This window comes from Suricata suricatta, chromosome 13 (genome assembly GCF_006229205.1).
Source record: "Suricata suricatta isolate VVHF042 chromosome 13, meerkat_22Aug2017_6uvM2_HiC, whole genome shotgun sequence".
Classification (NCBI taxonomy): Eukaryota; Metazoa; Chordata; class Mammalia; order Carnivora; family Herpestidae; genus Suricata; species Suricata suricatta.
The window spans coordinates 82,713,028-82,726,861 of NC_043712.1; the positions used below are offsets into that span (position 1 = coordinate 82,713,028).

At 48.2% G+C, this 13,834-nt stretch overlaps 1 protein-coding gene across 1 annotated transcript in view; it reads left to right on the plus strand.

Annotated features, from left to right (window-relative positions):
- Positions 1–12,586, plus strand: part of KCNV2 (potassium voltage-gated channel modifier subfamily V member 2) — a 12,778-nt gene extending 192 nt beyond the window's left edge. The window contains exons 2-3 of the mRNA XM_029921138.1: positions 16–1,312; positions 12,289–12,586. Coding sequence (XP_029776998.1) covers positions 16–1,312; positions 12,289–12,570 — 1,579 coding nt within the window. The 3' untranslated portion in view covers positions 12,571–12,586. The remainder of the gene's footprint in view (positions 1–15; positions 1,313–12,288) is intronic.
- The last annotated feature ends 1,248 nt before the right edge of the window (positions 12,587–13,834 follow it).

Sequence of the window (13,834 nt, forward strand, 5' to 3'; positions counted from 1 at the left end):
CGCGGCCCGGGCCAGGGGCGGCCAGCCCCGCGGCAGCGTGAGCTCGGCGGGGGCCCGCTCCGGCTCCCAGGCCAGCGTCCCCCCGTGGACCAACGGCGCCTATAACTACTACATCGAGGACGATGAGGACGGCGGGGAGGAGGACGAGCTGACGGACGAGCCGGGCGAGGACGACGACCCGCAGCCCGACGGCCGCGCCGACCCTCCCTCCGTGCTGTCCACGCTGAACGTGAACGTGGGCGGCCAGAGCTACCGGCTGGACTGCGGCGAGCTGGCCTGCTACCCCAAGACGCGCCTGGGCCGCCTGGCCACGTCCACCAGCCGCAGCCGCCAGCTCGGCCTGTGCGACGACTACGAGGAGCGGACGGACGAGTACTTCTTCGACCGCGACCCCGCCGTCTTCCAGCTCATCTACAACTTCTACGCGTCGGGCGTGCTGCTGGTGCGCGACGAGGCGTGCCCGCGCTGCTTCCTGGAGGAGCTGGGCTACTGGGGTGTGCGGCTCAAGTACACGCCGCGCTGCTGCCGCATCTGCTTCGAGGAGCGGCGCGACGAGCTGGGCGACCAGCTCAAGGTGCAGCGCGAGCTGCGCGCGCAGGCGCAGGCCGAGGAGGCCGACGAGCTCTTCCGCGACGTGCGCTTCTGCGGGCCGCTGCGCCGGCGCCTCTGGAACCTTCTGGAGAAGCCCTTCTCGTCCGTGGCTGCCAAGATGATCGGCGTGGCCTCCAGCCTCTTCGTGCTCGTGTCCGTCGTGGCGCTGGCGCTCAACACGGTGGAGGAGATGCAGCAGCTGGTGGGGTGGGGTGTGGGCGGCGGCGACCCGCAGCCCCTCCTGGAACACGTGGAGACGCTGTGCATCGCCTTCTTCACGCTCGAGTTCCTGCTGCGCCTTGCCTCGACGCCCGACCTGCGGCGCTTCGTGCGCAGCGCGCTCAACCTGGTGGACCTGGTGGCCATCCTGCCGCTCTACCTGCAGCTGCTGCTGGAGAGCGTCACGGGCGAGGACCAGCTGCACAGCAAGGGCTCGCCGCACGAGCACGACCTGGAGACGGTGGGCCGCGTGGGCAAGGTGGGCCAGGTGCTGCGCATCATGCGCCTCCTGCGCGTCCTGCGCATCCTCAAGCTGGCCCGCCACTCCACCGGCCTGCGAGCCTTCGGCTTCACGCTGCGCCAGTGCTACCAGCAGGTGGGCTGCCTCATGCTTTTCATCACCATGGGCATCTTCACCTTCTCGGCGGCCGTCTACTCCGTGGAGCATGACGTGCCCAACACCAACTTCACCAGCATCCCGCACGCCTGGTGGTGGGCCGCGGTGAGTGGCAAGAACCCCCCCCACCCCCACCCCCCGCCCCAGCTTCCCTGCACTCTTCCCCGGCCCCCGCAGAAGCCAGATCCCCCCGCTCCTGGGTCATCCACCGCCTCCCTTTGCCTGGTTCCCTGACCTTTTCTCCTGCCTTGCTTAATTAAGGGTCACTGCCCCCCCCCATGCATTGCTCCCTCCAACTAACAAAACAGGGGCGGTTGTTGCAAAGCTGGAAAGGCAAATTCCAGTAAGTGACTGAGTTTGACTTCAGTCCCAGGAATATCCAAATCTAGATTTAGTCTCAAAACCCCGGACAAGCTGATTCTAAGGATTCCTTGTTTCCCTAAGGGGGAATATACGTCTCATCATTCTTGTTATTGCTATTTACACAACACCTGTAAGCCATTTGCAAAGTTCACCTTATTTCACTATCGCACCCTGTCAGGTGGCTATCATCGCCGGCTTTTGTTTTCAGAGGACATATTGGAAGTGGGTTCGGATTGGAAGGAAATGAAATGTCTGTGCAGGGGAAGAGTGAAACTCAGCTGGCCAGGGTCCACCCTAACTGAAATCCCACTGGTTCTGGCCAAATCCGAGTGTGGAAAGAAGCCTCTACAACTGAAACTTGCTTCAATGTCATAAAGTCCCTTCAGGACCTATTCTTGGCCCGTTTTACAGCAGAGGAACTGAGAGGGCTTGGGGGTAGACATACAGCTGAACAGAGTGAGGACTGAAACCCACACCCCTCGCACAGCAAATCCATGCCCTTCCGGCACCGAGCACTCCCCCTTTCAAGCTGACATCGGCCCCATGCCTTGCTTCATTTGTACCGTCTTTTATTTTTTGTTGTTTTCTTTGGTATTTGCCTTTTTGGTGTCATTTATGCCACTTCAAGTGTATTTCTGGTGCGCTAGGCTAAATCCCTGGAAAATCCCTGAATTGTTGGAATGCTGATTGATAAGTTGGTATTTGTACAGAGAGGCAAGAACTGGGGGCACGATTGCCTGATTTTTCAGAGTAGGTGGTTTGTAATGCCTTTAAAAACAAATTAAGCAAAGGTCACCAGTGTTCTCCATGTGAGGAACTAGGTATTTTCAACATTAATATTGGGGATCTTAGAAGCCAGTCTGGTGTGGATTTCTGAGACGAACCAGCCCAGGCCTACTAGTAATGCCCTTCAGCAAGACGGAGGGTTTAGATCCTAGTCCCCGGCCTGCAAGTAATCAACTGTGACCCTAAGTAATTATGAAGCCTCACTCCCTTACTCCCTGTCCGCAGTTTTCTGGTCCCTAAAACAGGGTGGCTATGGAGCTCTGCAATCAGTGCGTCTTCCGTCCCTGAGAAACAGAGCCGTCACATGTCCAACAGGATGTGCAAGCCTTCTTTTGTAGCGGGGATGACATGAGGCTCTTCCCAGTGAGCTAGCCAAATGCCGCACCTCTGATTATATTCAGGGTAATACAAGGTCATCCCCAGAGTAGATAAACCTTGTGTACGGATTGAGCCGAGAGAGGATGATTTGTCCCCGGCAATTCTCATTCACTCTGGAGGTGAGAAAAGCAGGAAGGGAAAAAAGCAAATCTACACGCTGACAATATAAGACCAAGTCTGAGAGTCAGGACTCCATTCATCCAAATATGGTAGAAGACTACCATGCATGTAGGCGGGGCCTAGGGGACACTTACATACTTCACCTTTAACCCCCAACACTTGCAAACATTTTGTATATTAATATAAAAATTGAGAAAAATCCAGTTGCTTATACTGATTTTTCTTTTTAAACAATTTCCTGAAGTGAATGCCTATTGATTCCACTTAATTTCTCCATCTGTTTCGTGTACAATGACACTTAAAACTTTCATATTATCCCCTCTCTACGTTAACGAAAAGTAATTTTTAGTCAAACTTAGTGGTTTCCCTAAGTTTTACAAAAACTGAATCACCATTTGGTTTTTATCTGTAACAAATATTACCAAGTATTGCTTTTGCCATTGTGTTGGTTTTTTTGTTTGTGTGTGGCCATCATCTCCATCAGGCACCAATTTCACAGGCCAAATCTTGCACATTTTACCAATGGCCTTTGTGCATTGATTCTTGGAGAATTTTCTAGACTAGTAAAAATAATTAGGACTTATGCATTTGTTTGTAAACTAACCTGTGAAACTGTAAGCCTGTGAAAACTGTAAGAGCAGTGCCCCTCGGACATTCAAAGACTGCTCTGTGCCCCAGGACAATAGAGATGAAGCAAATTCTTCTCTATACTTCTGATGGCATTTCATGTTGTGTATCAAGAGCCCTTATTCTCAATAGAGCAAAGAGGGGGGAAAAAAAAAGAATGCTCTCAAAATTATGTAGACAAAATATCTTGTTTCCTGATGTAAATGCCAAGTAAAGAGATGTGGAATATGAAAATGAATTCTTCATGAGAATCACAATATCCATCTTATTCATTCACTGAGCAAGAATTTTTCTGAACACCTCCAGTGTGCCAAGTAGTAATCTAAACACTGGAGTTACTGAGTGATAGACCAACATTAACAACAAAACAGCAATTTGTATCCCTCCTGGAGTTTAGATTCCAATGGAGAACGAGAAAATATCATTTCAGATGCCGGTGTGTCCTGTGTAACGTAGTAGGATAGAGACCTGGGTGCAGAATCTGCCTTTGATAGGCCGGCCAGAGAAGCCGCCCTGAAGAAAAATGACATCCAGCTGAAATTTGAACAGTGAGAAGAAACCCGTCTCTATAGACATGACTAAACAGAAAAGAGAATAAGAAGTGAAATCCCCAAAGTGGCTCTGATCCTTTGTGTCCAAGCCTTTTACTGATCATACACGTCATGATTTAAACATTTTTGAGCACACACCCATGATAAATGTATATTCCAGTTAAGCACAAATTATTATGTTATTTATTGCTATAATAATGATGTATGACAAACTACCCAAAACTTAATGGCTTCAAATGTCAAGCGTTTATCTAGCTTAGGAGTTTGGAGTTTGCCAGTCAGCAGTTTCGCCTGGATTCAACTAGGTTTTTCTCACTGGGCTGGTGCCAGTCACCAATCGGTCTGATGACCCGCTGGCTGGCAGCTGGGATGAAAGCAGAGAGGAGACCCTGTCTCTTCTGTCCTCCAGCAGGCATGGACACACGGCCATGGCCCCGAGCAAGAGAGGGAATGTAGGCTCAATCATGTGAGCACTGAATAAGCTTATGTTCGTGTCATTTGCTCAACCCACTGGTCAAGGCAAGTCACAAAGCCAAACTCAGAGTCCAAGAGCAGACCAGGTTAGCCCACCCGGTGCAGGAAAGCACTGAGAAGTTCCATGCCAAAGAGCTTAGATACAGGAAGCGATAAAGAATTAGGTCCACTGAATGGCCATTTTTCCAAAGGAGGCCTCCAGATGGCCAACAGACACATGAAAAAATGCTCAACATCACTCATCATCAGGGAAGTGCAAATCAAACCACCCACCATGAGATATCACCTCACACCTGTTCAGAATGGCTAGAATCAAAAATACAAGGAATAACAAGAGTTGGCAAGGACGTGGAGAATGAAAACCTCCTACACTGTTGGTAGGAAGGTAACTGGTGTGGCCGCTGCGGCAAACACTATGGAGGTTCCTAATAAAATACAGGAATACTGTATAACCCAGGAAATCCACGATCCAAAGAGAATGAAAACACAGGGGCATCTAGGTGGCTCAGTCAGGTGAGCACCTGACTTTGGCTCAGGTCATGATCTTGTCATTTGTGGGTTTGAGCCCCTGCATTGGGCTCTGTGCTGACAGCTCAGAGCCTAGAGCCTGCTTCACATTATGGGGTCTCCCTCTCTCTTTCCCCCTCTTTATTTCTCTATCAGAATTAAATAAACATTAAAAAATGAAAACAGTAATTTTTTACAGAATGCTCTTTATTTTTAAATTTTAAAGAAAGGTAGCATGTTTGCATGTGAGCTGGGAAGGAGGGAGGAGAGATCTTAAGCAGGCTCCACGCCCAGTGCAGAGCCTGATGTGGGGCTTAATACCACGACCCTGGGAACATGACCTGAGCCGAAATGAAGAGTCAGACAGTCAACCAGCTGAGGCACCCCGGCACCCCCAGGTTGTCCAAAAACACTAACTTGTAAAGATCTCTGCACACCTTTGTTCATCACAGCATTAATTACAGTAGCCAAAGTATGAAAACAGCAGCAATGCCCATCGACAGATGAACGGATGAGGAAGGCATGTGTGCACTTATACACACACATACACACACTCATGCACAACAGGCTATTACTCAGCCATAAAAAAATAATGAGGTCTTCCCATTTGCAACAACATGAATGGACAGAGAGGGCAACATGCTAAGGGAAAGAAGTCAGACCCAGAAAGACAAATGCCACATGATTTCACTTATATGTAGAACCTTAAAATATAAAACAAAGGAACAAACAGAAAAAGCAGAAACAGAGCCATAAACAGATCTAGTGGTTGCCAGAGGACAGGGTGGTATGGGAATGGGTAAAATGGGTGAAAGCGAGTAAGAGACACAGGCCTCCAGTTACGCAATCAGTAAATGACAGGGACGAAAGGTCCAACATAGGGAGCAAATATTGTCAGTGGTATTGGAACCGCGTTGTATGCCGACAGATGGTGAGCCGAGCATAATATGTAGACTTACTGAATCACAGTGTTGTTCACCTGAAACTAGTGTAACGTTGTGTGTCAGCCATACCACAACTAAAAGCAGACTGGGTCAGTAATAGAGTCATTCTACCGTAGTAAGATCCTACTGCTCAGAAATATGACACACATCGGAAAACATACTCACACACTGAAAATTGGAAGATGCGGAAAAATACAATGGAGATTTTCTCCCAGACTGCAGGGCTCTGTTTCTTGTATGTTCAACCACATTAGAGACAGATTCCCTAAGCCATTCATCCACGTGAGTTTAGGACGTTGAGACAGCCCCGGAATCTGCCTTGCTGGTCCTAATCTTCCCTCTCTCTCTGCCAAGGATCTTACAACCTTCCTCTGTAATTCAACTCAAGGTTTCAACGGGAATCCGGTCATTTTCATGATTGTGAATGCTTCCACAGCTGCAAAACAAATCCCTCCTGGCCATTCATGTCTGCAAATGCTTGCACATGAGGATACAAGACAGCCCGCTTCCACTCGTCTGTCAAATGAAGATTATTTAATTTGTAAGCACTAATGTAATAGGAAACATATGCAAAATGCTAACCCACAGCAAATCCACAAGAAATAGAAGCTACCACATCTGTCTGGTTGAGAGTCTTTACCATATGGAAGCCATAACCTTTGCTTCCAGATTATTTGGGGAAAAATAAAACAGAAGTGATTCCCTCTCTACTGGAGAAAAGAGAAACCTTATGACCTACGAAGGGCGTGGGTGTGAGAAATTCATGGCACACTCAGCAAGGACACTCGGCTCTCTGATGACGCTGTCGTCACTGGCCTCCAATGTGGCCATGTTTTAAGCAGGAGAGGGCAACTGGACTGTTCAACAGGCCATTTCCTTCTGAGCTTCAAGAGGGAGATAAAACTAGAGGAACCAAACAGGAAGCCATGTCATGAACTCCTTCCTTCAAAGGCTGACAAAAATTCCTCAAAAAGAAAACATCTGTCTAGCTGAGGGAGCAGATCATTGTGCCACAGAGACCTTGCTCCTTTCTTTGTCTTCCCAAAGTACGTTATCATTTCCTCGCAAATAGGTGGCCCTTACCAGGTCACTGAGATTTGTTTTCGTTTTACGGAGGGATGACTGGCTTTTAAGAAGTCCAGTTTGGAAGGCAAATCAGTCAAGTTACAATCAGGAAAACAAAGAAACCAGGGAAAGTGGATGTTTGAAACAGAGGGAATTTGATGTGGGGTTATAAATCCACAGGTGTTACAAGGCTGTTAGAGCACCAAGGGCCACAAAGATAACACAAAGATCGGTTACCGTATCAACCAGCTGTCAGCCCTAGAACTGGGGGGACCAGCAGTAGGTAGAGCTCCTGGAACACAGAAGAAGTGCAGGGAGGGAGCACTGAGGCGCTTTGGCAGGGAGTCCTAGGGTGAACCCATGAGGACAGAGTCCCATGTGCTAAAAGATGCATGAGCGACAGCTCTGTGCTGTATTGGAGGATGAGGACAGAAACCAGAAGCAGGAATAGAGACCCCGGTCTCCTCGTCTGCCTCCAGTGCCCCAACACCATCTCACTAGCAGAGCACAACCAGAAAACAGCAAGCAAGGGAGTCTGGGAAATGTCGTTTGAGGACTCCTAAGCAGCAGGACTACAGGAAAAAGTACAGAGGGGTGTCGCGCTTGGGGCTGAGAGACGGTGGGTACATGTCTGGCCCAGGCAGCAGTAAAAGGAGGCAGTGTCCTTCTAGCTGCTTCAGAAATAGCACAAGGACAATAGTCAATGGGGCCAAGGCTGTGAAGCAAGTTTAGGACTTTTGCTTGTGGACTCCTAACTATGGGGTGGTCCCCTCCTTAACAGGTCTTTCAACTATGACCCTCCTGAGGGCCAATAGGACTTGAGTGGGACACAGTGGAGTTGTAGAAGGCAGGGGAAAGAGTCAAGCAAGGATGCAGACACCAGCATTGTTGTGTACCTATTGGGACACGAATAGATTCCACATTTGCCCTAGGTGTTTGCACACTTCCTCCTTCCTGTACAATTGACATGTATGTCAGGACCTCAGTGAACAGACAAAGGCTTGCTGTTCTCTCCACGGCCCTCCTCTCACCCATGACCTCATTCTAACAATGCTTCCACACATCAAAACATTGTTTGAATTCCACTGAGGTGTTATCACCGGAGACTGGGGACATGTCCATTTACTTCATGATGGTACCAGATCTTCACCTTTTTGAGGGCGGATTTGGTATTTTAAAGGAGAATTGAGGGGCGCCTGGGTGGCTCAGTCAGTTAAGCCTCCGGCTTCGGCTCAGGTCAGATCTCACATTCGTGGGTTCGAGCCCCGCGTCAGGCTCTGTGCTAACAGCTAGCTCAGAGCCTGGAGCCTGCTTCCAGTTCTGTGTCTCCTTCTCTCTCTGCCCCTCCCCCTCTCATGCTCTGTCTCTCTGTATTAAAAATAAATAAAACATTTAAAAAATAAATAAAGGAGAATTGAGATCCTTGAGTCTAAGATTGGCATCTAGACTTAACCCTCCCGGTGACTAAGACCACATGTTTCTAGGTCATGCCACTGAATTCTCTGTGCAGATTATAATCCAAAGAGGAATTCCTAAAATATTTGTAGCAACAACAGCATGAATAGGCATCGTATAGCCTTTGCACTAAATTCTTTCAAGGACAACAAGCATTGAGGTATGTATAATTTTTAGTCAGGAACCATTAGTCTTCACTACCTCAACGTGCCTGAGAACACGCAAAGGGGTGTTCATTATTTTGAAAAATCAGTTTTGTTCCCCAGGATCGTAATTCCTAGATGCCTGGATTACCAGGTGCCAAGATTTAACCTATGCCTCCTTCATCATGAAGGAAACAAGCATTCCTTGTTGAAGGACAGATTCCAGTGTAGCCATTCTAAAGTTTCAGAGAAAAACTGGATGCTTGTCTTCCTTGTCAGGCTTAGGGGCCAGGATTTGCTGATTAATGGGTGCACTTCTGGGGGTAGGTCACATTCTGGCTTTGGAGACCCAAAGGCTAGGGGAAATATGGAAGCCTTTCACTGCTAAGTTTTCAGTCTACAGAGGGGCTGAGCCAGCCAAGGTTTTCAGTAATTGAAGATGGATTGCCGGAATGTTGGTCACATTGCCAGACCCAACTCCTACTAATGGAAGAACTCACTGTGAGATGCTATGTGTCAGTCTAGGGCCTTCAATTTTTAATATTCATTCAGGGAGAAATGGGTTTGGTCTGAGAAACATGGAGAAAAGTCCCTCAAAGCCAAGGAATTCTGCATTCTTCTTGGAGTCAAGAAGCAGACACCAGGTCATTGGCTGAGTCCAGCTGTCCACATAATAGATTTGCTATGCATTTTGAACAAATTCTTCAAGGACTAGTCATACAGAGACTCTGAGAAAAAGAGATCTTTTCTCTAAAAATAGAGATCCAAGATACACAAAAATATTTTATATTATGCACATCAAATATTTAATCTCCCTTAAGCTAATTCTCTTTGCTTTTGATTCTTCACTCAAAGTTGAGCCAAAAAAACAAAAACTGAAGTTGAGACTGGGAGTGCAAGAAAGCCAGGGTGGGGATTGATCACAAGTTTAAAATAGGCACCTGGGTGGCTCAGTCAGTTAGGAGTCCAACTCTTAATCCCGGCTCTGGTCATGATCTTGGGGTTCATGAGTTTGAGCCCCATGTTGGGCTCTATGTTGACACCACACAGCCTGCTTGGGCTTCTCTCTCACCTTCTTTCTCTGCCCCTCCCTTGCTCACACAGTCTATCAAAGTTAAAAGAAAAAAAAAGAAAGAAAGAAATGAAAAAAAAAAAAAAAGGCTCTTTGTCTCAATTATCTTCTGCTGTGTCCTCCTAGGCCCCTGACCACCACCTCACACCCTCGAGGGGCCAGTTTACCTCAAAGCCTCTGCTTTAACCTTTCATGGATGCCTCCCTGTCCTGAACTACCCCTTCCTTTCACTCAGCCCTTCCCCCAGACTCCCTGTCAGCCTCCTCCAGGGCAAGTAGGCTGAGGGACCCAACATTCTTACAGAGGGACGAGGGCTGTGGTTAATGACCTATGAAAGCCGTGATTCAGTTCACGTACCTGGACAGAGCCTGACTCAGATTCCTTTGAGGTGTGGCCAGTGACAGGACACACACACGTACACACACACGTTGAGATTCACCCAAGATGCCACTCTACCACTGCCTCTTGTCACCCTTTGGTGCAAAAAATTGGAAAAAGAGATTCTCTCCTGAAGCCAGAGCGCCCCCCCCCCAACCCTGTTGCTCTCCCCTTCAACAAGTGTCAAGCAGGAGCCTGTTTGCACAGCCCATTGGTCTACACTCAGCTGGGAGGTGGATTCCGAGCCCCATAGCCTCACGCCATCTCTATTTCCCTAAGGGAATCCACACCAGCCTGCCTCTCTTAGATGTTTGCCTGTACTCTTCCCCCTTGGGAGGGGGTGGCCCACCTTCAGTGCGTCTCACTGGAGACAGAGCAGTGAGGGGTGGTCTACCACCTACCCCAAAGAGGAGGCCAGGCTTTCACTTCCTGTGGTCTGGGGCAGGCTGTGGTTCTTATTAGCGCCACCAGATTTGCCCAGCTGACCCACTTCTCCGTTCCTTTCCAACTAATCAGTCAACTTGTCCTAAGTTCAGGTTAACCCTTATACCATCAAAACAAAAATATTTACATTGCTAAGCTCAACACTGTCCTAGCATGGATCAAAAGGCTGGCTGCACATTTTACTACCATCTGCCAGAAAACCGTGGCAACACCACAAATCAACGAAGCCAACAGCGCCCCCTGGAGTTGGGCAATGCAGTTTTTTTCTTTTTTTCCCAAGGAAGCAAGAGCGCTGCCTAAAAGGCTTCTAGTAATTTAGCCACTGGTCGGGGGACCAGAAAGAGGCTCAGTACATGAGGCTTAAAAAACAGGCCCCAAGAGATTTTCCCAGGTTTTCTCTGGCTACACTGACTGATAACTAGTCCCGTGGGTATCTGCATTTTAAAACAGAAGCTTGTTAACCTAAATAAATCTCTAATTAGTAGAATTTAAAGCAGTGTGCAAGAGCGATAGGAAAAATTTCATGCAGGGTGAACATATTTTTGGGCTGTGATGTCTTACACAAAGCCCTTTTGCAAAATAATGAGAGTGTTTCTCCAGACATTTGCAATTAAAGCACCTTCATATACAATATCTCACTTGAACGACATAACTCTGAGAAGTATTATAATTTTCTCCATTTTAAAGATGACAGAAGCCCAACAGACGAGGGTGTTGAATGCTTTTTGTGTCCCTGACACTGTGTTAAGTGCGCTATAGTCCTTTTCTTATTTAGTCTTCAGGAGAATCCTGAGCGAGGGATTAGCCTATTTTATTTTTAATTTTTTTTAATGTTTTTTATTTATTTTTGAGACAGAGAGAGACAGAGCATGAGCAGGGAGGGGCAGAGAGAAAGGGAGACATGGAATATGAAGGAGGCTTCAGGCTCCGAACTGTCAGCACAGAGCCTGACGTGGGGCTTGAACCCATGGAGACTGAGATCATGACCTGAGCTGAAGTCGGACACTTAACCAACTGAGCCACCCAGGTGCCCTATTTTATTTTTTTTTAATGTTTGTGTTTGAGAGTGCACGAGTGGGGTAGAGACAGAAGGAAAGGGTCACAGAGGATCCTAAGGAGGCTCTGTGCTGGTAGCAGTGAGCCCGATGTGGAGCTCCAGCTCGGGAACCGTAAGCTCACGACCTGAGCTGAAGTTGGACACTCAACCAATTGAGCCACCCAGGTGCCCCTATCCTCCTGTTTCAGATGAAGAAACCAAGGTTTAGAGACGGACTGTTCTACCCATGGGTAGTCCGCAGGGAAGGGTCAAAGTTAGGTCTTGGACCCATGTCTGACTGGCTCTAAACCCAAGCTCTTCCCAAACTGTCTATCATGTAGGCAAACCTAGAACCCTCAGTCCCAAAGCTGGCCCCTGTGAGGGGAGGCAGAGACCAACATTTCCTGAGCCCGTACTACACCAGGAACTTTACGCAAGGTATCTTACATGCTCTTCACAACTCTATAAAGCCGCTGTGACCTCCTCAGTATTGGGTGTAAGAACATGTATGATAACCAGGATTTAAGCCCAAGACTTTCAGCTCCACAGGTGGTCTTTTTTCCAGGACGCAGGTCCTACAGGCCAACCTCCTGGTACCTCCTAAAGCTGGCTCTGCGGGAGCTGTCACATGACCCATGTTTACCTTCAGGGAGATAGAGGACACTTTCCTGCCCTGTTCTCTCCCTGTCCTCTCCATCACAGTGCTAACCATTCTCTCCCACGTTCCTTCCTGTCCAGGTGAGCATCTCCACTGTGGGCTATGGAGACATGTACCCAGAGACCATCCTGGGCAGGTTTTTTGCCTTCCTCTGCATTGCTTTTGGGATTATCCTCAATGGGATGCCAATTTCCATTCTCTTCAACAAATTCTCTGACTACTACAGTAAGCTCAAAGCCTATGAGTACACTGCCATGCGAAGGGAAAGGGGAAATGTGGAGTTTCTGCCGAGAGCCAAAAAGAAGATGGCGGAGTGGTTGGCTGCAGGCCACCCACAGCCCACCCCAAGCCAAGAGAGTTGACGTTTCTCCTAGAATGCATGCCAGGAGACCCTGTGAACTTCAAGCCCTTCGGTTCTCCTTCCTAGTATCAGAATTGGCAGTGCAAAGACACCTTTAACAGTCACACACAGAAGTGCATTTAGTTCAGAGTTCTGTCTCTAGAAGTGCTCATTTTGGCCCCAGTGGGACAACATCATTTTTTCCTTTCGCTATGTTATAGGAACCATGATCACCCCTCTCCAGGGACATTGGTCCTCAACACTCCTTGACAGGAGCAACATCTTAGATTTCTCTTGCAAATTCTCATGGCATCTCAAAAAACAAGTTCAGACTTGGGTTGATGTGAGCAGAGCGACCTTGAAGAAAAAAAAATCCTTAGTTTTCCAGACCGACAGAATGTTGCAGCATGGACTAGGTGAGCTTTGGGGTTAGGCCACAGTAGCCCAGACCTACTGGTTGTAGGGTTTAGGGCAGTAGCTTTAAATGTGTGAGCCTCAGTTTCATCAACTGTAAAATGGAGGTAGTAAGGCCTACCTTGTAACTTCAGCTTGGGCATTGGAGATAATAAAAACTCAATACACAGTAGCTGTTCCATTGTTTGAGTGAGTGTTCTTTAATACATTCTCTAGACTGCTGGTTCTCAGCCCAGGGACATTTGTCACCCCAGTCCCTTTTGCCCCTGGAACATTTGACTATCACCACTGTGAGGGAAGGGGAGGATGGATGCTGGCATCTTCTAGGTGGAGGTTTGGGGACACTGCTCCTATAACAAAGAACTATCTGATGCAGAAAGCTGATAGGGCCAAAGAAGAAAAACCCTGGTCTAGGCCCTCACTCGAGAGGTGTCCCCACGTGTCCTCCCCGCTCAGGACCTCCTCTCCCTCACCTCTCTACACACACAAAGAAACAATTTTGGAGAAAACCTCCCTTTTGGACAACTGTTCTCGACTGAGGACTGAAGTAGGGGACCTTAACCAAGGTGGCCCCTGCCTTGGGTCTGTGGTCAGAAAACCAACCCCCATCGATGCTGGTCCTTTCTCGCCCTTCCCCCTTTCCTCCTAACTCCTTCCTCCCTCCAAAGGACTAATGGAAACTGGGTTCCTGCAAATGAAAGCCTCATTTGAACTGAACAGAGACCATTCCTGTAGCTGGGGCTTGCCAGGCTGACCATCAAAATGGCCTCAGGGTACAACTGGACCTCCGTTTGTAGGGTAAATGGAAGAGTAATCATTTCGTGCACCCTCACAGTAACAGGCACCAGAGGTTCTATTTCATAAAATATAAT